General features: G+C 49.4%; 1 protein-coding gene across 1 annotated transcript; it reads right to left on the reverse strand.

Annotated features, from left to right (window-relative positions):
* Nucleotides 1–6,982: 6,982 nt before the first annotated feature.
* Nucleotides 6,983–8,260, reverse strand: c3h1orf74 (chromosome 3 C1orf74 homolog). The gene has a single exon (XM_034166438.1). The coding sequence runs from the start codon at nucleotides 7,949–7,951 to the stop codon at nucleotides 7,160–7,162; it is 792 nt and encodes a 263-aa protein (XP_034022329.1). The 5' UTR covers nucleotides 7,952–8,260; the 3' UTR covers nucleotides 6,983–7,159.
* Between the last annotated feature and the right edge of the window lie 3 nt (nucleotides 8,261–8,263).

Consider the following 8,263-nt stretch of genomic DNA (forward strand, 5'->3'; position numbering starts at 1 on the left):
CAGCAGAGAAGGTTACCTGAATAGTAGCTGATTTCTCGGCGGGGAGGTGGAGTTGCAGTCCGGCCTTTATGGTGGTGGTGATGAGTAGTGGATGAGTGACAGCTGGTACGGATGATGAGTGACAGCTGTCACTCCTGGTCGCTCCGACGCCCTCTCGCGCTTGATGCCCGCACTTCAAGCAGGGCGCCATCTTGTGGTGGTGGGCCAGCAGTACCTCCTCTTCAGCGGCCCACACAACAGGACCCCCCCCTCAACGGGCGCCTCCTGGCGCCCGACCAGGCTTGTCCGGGTGACGGGTGTAGAAGTCGGCCAGGAGGGCCGGGTCCAGGATGAAGCTCCTCTTCACCCAGGAGCGCTCTTCGGGGCCATAACCCTCCCAGTCCACCAGATACTGGAACCCCCGGCCCTTTCGACGGACGTCCAGGAGCCGGCGTACCGTCCACGCGGGCTCCCCGTCAATGATCCGGGCAGGAGGCGGCGCTGGTCCCGGGGCACACAGTGGTGAGGTATGGCAGGGCTTGAGTCTTGACACATGAAACACGGGGTGTATCCGCAGTGAAGCTGAAGCTGCCAGCTTCACTGCGGCCGGACTGAGGACTTTGAGTATGGGAAATGGTCCGATGTACCTGTCCTTTAGTTTGTGGGATTCCACCTGCAGGGGGATGTCCTTAGTGGATAGCCAGACCTCCTGCCCGGGCTGGTATGCAGGGGCCGGGTAACGCCGGCGGTCTGCATGGGCCTTAGCCCTCGTCCGGGCTCTGAGCAGGGCAGAGCGGGCGGTACGCCACACCCGACGGCACTTCCTCAGATGGGCCTGGACCGAGGGCACCCCGACCTCTCCCTCCACTAGCGGAAACAATGGGGGCTGGTACCCCAAACACACCTCAAACGGGGAGAGGCCGGTGGCAGATGAGACTTGGCTATTATGAGCGTACTCGATCCAGGCCAGATGGTCACTCCAGGCCGTCGGGTGCGTGGAGGTCACGCAGCGGAGGGCCTGCTCCAGTTCCTGGTTCGTCTGCTCTGCCTGCCCGTTCGTCTGGGGGTGGTACCCAGACGAGAGACTGACGGTGGCCCCCAGTTCCCTGCAGAAACTCCTCCAGACCTGGGAGGAGAACTGAGGACCACGATCCAAGACAATGTCTGATGGAATCCCATGCAGACGCACGACGTGGTGGACCAGGAGGTCTGCAGTCTCCTGGGCCGTCAGGAGCTTCGGGAGGGCCACGAAGTGGGCCGCCTTGGAGAACCGGTCCACTATCGTTAAGATGGTGGTGTTGTCCTGGGACGGCGGGAGGCCCGTGACAAAGTCCAGGCCAATATGAGACCAGGGGCGACGAGGCACGGGCAGAGGCTGGAGGAGGCCTTGGGCCTTGTGGTGGTTGGCTTTGCCCCTGGCACAGGTGGTGCAGGCCTGGACAACTCCCGGACGTCGGCTTCCATAGACGCCCACCAGAAGCGCTGCCGGACCACTGCCACGGTCCTTCACACCCCTGGATGACAGGAGAGCTTGGAACCGTGACAGAAGTCAATGACCGCAGCCCTGGCCTCTGGTGGGATGTACAACTTGTCCTTCGGACCTGTCCCCGGGTCCGGGCTCCGTGTCAGGGCCTCCCGGACGGTCTTCTCCATGTCCCAGGTGAGGGTGGCCACGACAGTGGACTCGGGGATGATGGTGTCAGGGGGGTCTGACGGCTCGGTCTTGACCTCCTCTTCATGCACCCGGGACAGGGCGTCAGATCGTTGGTTTTTTGTCCCGGGGCGGTAGGTGATCCGGAAGTCAAAATGCCCGAAGAACAGCGACCAGCGGGCTTGCCTGGGGTTCAGACGCTTCGCGGTCCGGATGTACTCCAGGTTCCGATGGTCCGTGAAAACCGTAAATGGTACCGATGCTCCCTCCAAGTTCCCGATTGCCGACTTCATACTTCCGTTCAGCTGGGGTCAACCTGCGGGAAAAGTAGGCACATGGATGGAGAACCTTGTCTGACTCCCCGCTCTGGGATAGCACGGCTCCTATCCCTGAGTCAGAGGCGTCCACTTCAACTACGAACTGGCGCTTGGGATCGGGCTGCACCAGAACCGGTGCAGTCGAGAACCGGCGTTTCAACTCCCTAAACGACCAGGTGAAGGGGACTTTTGTGGAGGTCAGGGCTGTCAGGGGGCTAACTACCTGACTGTAGCCCTTGATGAACCTCCGGTAGAAATTTGCAAAACCGAGGAACTGTTGTAGTTTCCTACGGTTCGTTGGTTGGGGCCAATCTCTCACCGCCGCAACCTTGGCCGGATCAGGGGCGACGGAGTTGGAGGAGATTATGAACCCCAGGAAAGACAAAGAAGTTAAATAAAAGATGTGCAGAAGAGGTTACAATTTGCCAAAGAACACATCAACTGGCCTAAAGAGAAATGGAGGAATATTTTGTGGACTGATGAGAGTAAAATTGTTCTTTTTGGGTCCAAGGGCCGCAGACAGTTTGTGAGACGACCCCCAAGCTCTGAATTCAAGCCACAGTTCACAGTGAAGACAGTGAAGCATGGTGGTGCAAGCATCATGATATGGGCATGTTTCTCCTACTATGGTGTTGGGCCTATATATCGCATACCAGGTATCATGGATCAGTTTGGATATACCAAAATACAAGGAATCAGTCGCAGCAATAGACACGACATCTTCCTCCTGCTGAGTAACTACATTGGTTTGATCAGCCTCATTAGGGACAACAGGAACTGTCACTGCATCCCTAGGCTGTAGATTCAGAAGCAAGGACTTAATCTGAGCAAACTCAGAAGTCAACGTTTCGACCTTTTCAGCCAAAGCATGGTTATGAGTAACCTTCTTAGCAGAAGGGGCTCCTGCATGTGGGCGTTTACGGTGCTTTGGTTCCTTCCTGGGGCTGGAGGCCAAAGTCACACTAGATATTCCACTTTCCAATGCCGCAAGTCTAGCAGATCTCTCTGCCAGTGGCATGCTGGCACAATTAAGGCAGGCATCGCCAGTCAGGGCTTCCCTCAGGTGTCCGATCCCAAGACACGAGGGGCAAAACATATATCCATCATCTGAGCTCAAGGGAGCCAAACAGGTACTACAGCCATGCAACAAAGGCCCTGTCAACATTGTGGACTGTGTGCAGATGGCTAACACAAGCCCTGACGGTTACAGATGGAAAGACAAAGCGTGAATCACACGCAGTGTAAATAGTAACACGAGGCACGGAGTGTGAAGCCCTCACAGCAGTCAACTTGACACGAGGCACAGAGCGTGAAGCCCTCACAGCAGTCAACTTGACACGAGGCACAGAGCGTGAAGCCCTCACAGCAGTCAACTTGACACGAGGCACAGAGCGTGAAGCCCTCACAGCAGTCAACTTGACACGAGGCACAGAGCGTGAAGCCCTCACAGCAGTCAACTTGACACGAGGCACAGAGCGTGAAGCCCTCACAGCAGTCAACTTGACACGAGGCACAGAGCGTGAAGCCCTCACAGCAGTCAACTTGACACGAGGCACAGAGCGTGAAGCCCTCACAGCAGTCAACTTGACACGAGGCACAGAGCGTGAAGCCCTCACAGCAGTCAACTTGACACGAGGCACAGAGCGTGAAGCCCTCACAGCAGTCGACTTGACACAAGGCACGGAGCGTGAAGCACTCACAGCCGTCGACTTGACACGAGGCACGGAGCGTGAAGCACTCCAGCCGTCGACTTGACACGAGGCACGGAGCGTGAAGCACTCCAGCCGTCGACTTGACACGAGGCACGGAGCGTGAAGCACTCCAGCCGTCGACTTGACACGAGGCACGGAGCGTGAAGCACTCCAGCCGTCGACTTGACACTAGGCACGGAGCGTGAAGCACTCCAGCCGTCGACTTGACACTAGGCACGGAGCGTGAAGCACTCCAGCCGTCGACTTGACACGAGGCACGGAGCGTGACGCACTCCAGCCGTCGACTTGACACTAGGCACGGAGCGTGAAGCACTCCAGCCGTCGACTTGACACTAGGCACGGAGCGTGAAGCACTCCAGCCGTCGACTTGACACGAGGCACGGAGCGTGAAACACTCCAGCCGTCGACTTGACACGAGGCACGGAGCGTGAAGCACTCCAGCCGTCGACTTGACACGAGGCACGGAGCATGAAGCACTCCAGCCGTCGACTTGACACAAGGCACGGAGCGTGAAGCACTCACAGCTGTCGGCACGAGGCACGGAGCGTGAAACACTCAGTGTAAAAGCTAATACAAGGCACGGAGCGTGAAACACTCAGTGTAAAAGCTAATACAAGGCACGGAGCGTGAAACACTCGCAGCCACAGTAATAACACGATGCACACAGCCGAAAAACTCACAGCCCAAGTGCTAAGTCACTTAGAGCAACGACAACAACACTAGCTGCTAGCGGAGCTGTTAAACGTAGCAAAATGGCGGCAGTGCAGACGAAGTACTTCAAGGAGTGGAAAACACTCACGGCAAGCCCAACACAGTACACTATACTGGTTCTGATACACACAGTACCACGTAGCTAACGGGGTTAGTGACACAACTAAACAAATAGCCAGCTTTCATCGAAACAACACAGCTAATGTGCAGAGGAAAATACCCAGCAGGGCAGCGGCAAAGGCACGCACCCGGCATTGAGGAAGGTGTACTCACGACAGGCGTCAGTCAAAGAATACAAAAAACGGTGAAGCTGTGTCTCGCAGCCTCTGGAGGACGTGTGCAGTGTACGTAGCTCCAACCGAAGGTGGGTTGCGAGGCTACAAGTGAGAGCGGCAATCGCAGCTAAATGCGTTCTCAACCTCTAAGAATGCGAGAATGTAGAAAAGAAGCGAGCGCTGGGTGCATCTGGTATATAAAGACAACCAGTGACGTCACCCAGGTCATATCCAATGGCGTGACTTTGTTGGTATATATTCTCGACCTCTGTGCTGTGCACATGTAGTTATCCAGGTGCTAAAGCACTGCCCTCTGGTGGTCAGGAGGAATGAAATAGTACCTCATTCCAAGCTCTCAACCTAGAATCAGAATTTTCAGTCGAGTTGGACATTAACAGGTTATGTAATTCTGATATAGCACCTTTACTCAAACTGTTTTTTGAAAGTATTTTTTCCAAAGCTGTTTTTTGAGGTTTGATTAGATTATTCTGATTAGTTCTGATAAAATTTCTGAGTTGAAGAAATTTGAACAAATACTTTTTATCTATACTGTACTGGCTTGTTATTTCCTCAAATGACAGAGTATTTGAATTTGTCATGTACAGGTCCTGTGTCGTTTTTAATCCCTTTAAAGCCCACTGTTGAAAAACAGCGTCTGCCCTTCCTGGAGTAAAACATTAATTACCCCAAATCGGAGTATATGGAGACAGGTTACAAGGCTCAGATACATATTTACAAACTTTAAACCAAATATTAATCATGTTTTTAATAATTGGGTTTTTTTTATTTACTAAATTAGATAGCTTGTCAGAGTATAACAATTGTGGAAATGGTACATTCAGACCCTCAGACTCCATTTCCTTCCACTGTGGGACATTTTTAGTTTCAAAATAAAATTTAATTGACCGCAGTTGTGTGGCCCAGTAATACCAAATTATATTAGGGCATTTTAGTCCTCCCTTATTATATGGCAATTGTAGTAAGGACAATCGGATCCGAGGTTTAGCATTTTCCATATAAATCCTAAAAGTAACTTTTTAGTCTTTCCAGAAAAATCAGCTGGTGGAGGCAAAGGCAAATTATGAAATATGTATAAGATTTTGGGGAGCATTCATTTTTTATAACATTAATTCTACTAATCAAAGACAGTGGTAGAAACATCCATCTCTCAACTAATCCAGTAATATCATTCATTAAGGATTCATAATTTGATTTGACAAGTTTAATTTGCGCCTAATTTCTATGCCTAGATACATAAAGTGATCAACCACTTTAAATGATAAAGTTTGTGGAGCAGGATTTTCAGCTTCTTTCTCATTAAGCAGTAAAATAGGGGAGGTGATGGTCTAGTGGTTAAGGTGTTGTACTTGAGTCCAGAAGATCATGGGTTCAAATCCCCGCCTGACTGGAATATCACTAAGGGCCCTTGGGCAAGGCCTTTAATCCCCTATTGCTCCCGGTGTGTAGTGAGCGCCTTGTATGGCAGCACCCTGACGTTGGGGTGAATGTGAGGCATAATTGTAAAGCGCTTTGAGCGTCTGATGCAGATGGAAAAGCGGTATATAAATGCAGTCCATTTACCAAAATAGATTTGGTATTATTTATGGTATAACCTGAGATTTGACTAAATTCACTTATCAGATGTAGAATGATTGGAATTGATTCATTCATGTTTAAAATAAACAGAATAATGTCGTCTGCATGAAGTGCAACTTTGTGTTCAGTATTGTAAAGCCTTATTCCACCTATTTCAGTATTTTTCCTTATAGCAATTGCCAGAGGTTCTATTGCTAAGGTAAACAATAGAGGCGAGAGAGGGCAGCCCTGACATCAGGAAGGGCATCCAGCTTGAAACTTGTGCTAAATCAACATATAGCTCCACCTCAGATCTGTTTTTGCGACCCAGAGTGAAAAACAAGGGAGCAGCCAAAGGGACTTACTTAAATTGGTCATCACCTGTACCTATCAAAATACTTTTTGAGGTAAATATAGATACTTTTGACTGAGTTATGGAATTGCTTCCAGACCTGCTCACTCACTGGCTCATTCCATTAACTCTGTTTACCCTGCTAACTGTAGGGAAAACAACACGGTGGACTACAGAATGTTCGGACAGGAGTGTGATGATGCAGAGCTGAGCCTGGAGAAACCCATGATTCAAATCTTTCCTCTGGTGCCCCCCTTGAGGCAGAATAAGTGAAGTGATCTGAAAAGCATTTGGTCATATATTCTCATGGCAACTGTATGTGCAGTTTGACACTGGTCTTAAAGTATCTAGATTTGTCTTCACCTGACATTAATCAGAGACGAGACAGACAAACACAGAAGAACAGATTCTGGGATTAAGTTTATCACTTTAATCAGTTACTATTGTCATAATGCAAGTTGGAACAAAACTAGAATGCCTGATGGCACAGTCAACATGAGTTTATAATGTAAACCTGTTTTGACAGTGACAAAAATACAGATATTACACAGTTATTTACTTTGAGAATACAACTTGTGATACATGCATCACAAACAGACTGAAGGTAGGGTGACTGTGGACTGAGACACAGTGAGATCTGTCAGGACAGTTTGCTGCTGAAATCTTTCATGCAGGTGAAGTTTCCAGTTTTCTAGTTTAGCCTGAGTCTCATTAAGCAGGACTGCTGGGATGCTGAAGGAGTACAAGCAACATCTACCACTTGCGTAGTTTTCCCGCCATGTTGCTGAAGCGGTCGTCACCATCAGGGGCATCATTGCCAGGCAGTTTTCAAAGCTCTTGTTCTGATCAAACCAGTATGTGACAGGGTAATCCAACAATGTGCCAAAGACTGTGCAAAGGTTCCACGTCTCAGATTTCTCCCCAACAGAAAGAGGTTTATCAGACTCCTCCAGCTGTCCAAACTCTGCCAGAATAAACAGGACTTCTTCTGCTATGGTCTTCAGCTCTTCTCTGAGTTGGTCCACAATTGTGGGCTTTTCCAGTGAGTGACCAACGTCAATCACAGCCACACTGTTACCATTAAGGAGCTGCTTTAGATTTGATATTGTTGTAAATGGATTCATAATTAGAGCATTGCCATTTAAATCTAGTGTAAGAAGTGATTTTGACACAAGCCCTGAAGACTGCAGTGAGCGCAAATATTGCTGAACTTGCTCTGCACTGGCACCATTACTGTCATACAGCAGAGCTGGTTTCACTCCCAAATCAACAGCCAAGACCTGAGCTGCCAGATCCAGACTTACAGGAACAGAAAGAGGTTTTTTTCCAGTAGACAGACATTTACAAGCTGCAGAAACAAAGAGCTCCCGTGTAGACATGGCTGCCAAGATCACCTCAAAATAAATTTGTCAATGTGCCCCCATAAAATACTTCAGTAACTGAAGACAACTCATGCACAACCTTAAAACAGCCTTCAACTGATTTAACTGTCCACTAGATCTGAAATTCATAATGTTTCAAAACCTATTGTTTAAAGTCAAGTGGAACAGAGACACTGGTTTCAATGTAATTAAATATTTTCAACCTACAAATAACATAATAGTAATGGTACACAAAAGTAAAGCTAATTTAAAGTAACCACATTGTTTGGTGTCAATTAGTAGTAATACATGATTTTAGGTACTCATTTC

The sequence above is a fragment of the Thalassophryne amazonica genome, chromosome 3 (assembly GCF_902500255.1).
Source record: "Thalassophryne amazonica chromosome 3, fThaAma1.1, whole genome shotgun sequence".
NCBI lineage: Eukaryota > Metazoa > Chordata > Actinopteri > Batrachoidiformes > Batrachoididae > Thalassophryne > Thalassophryne amazonica.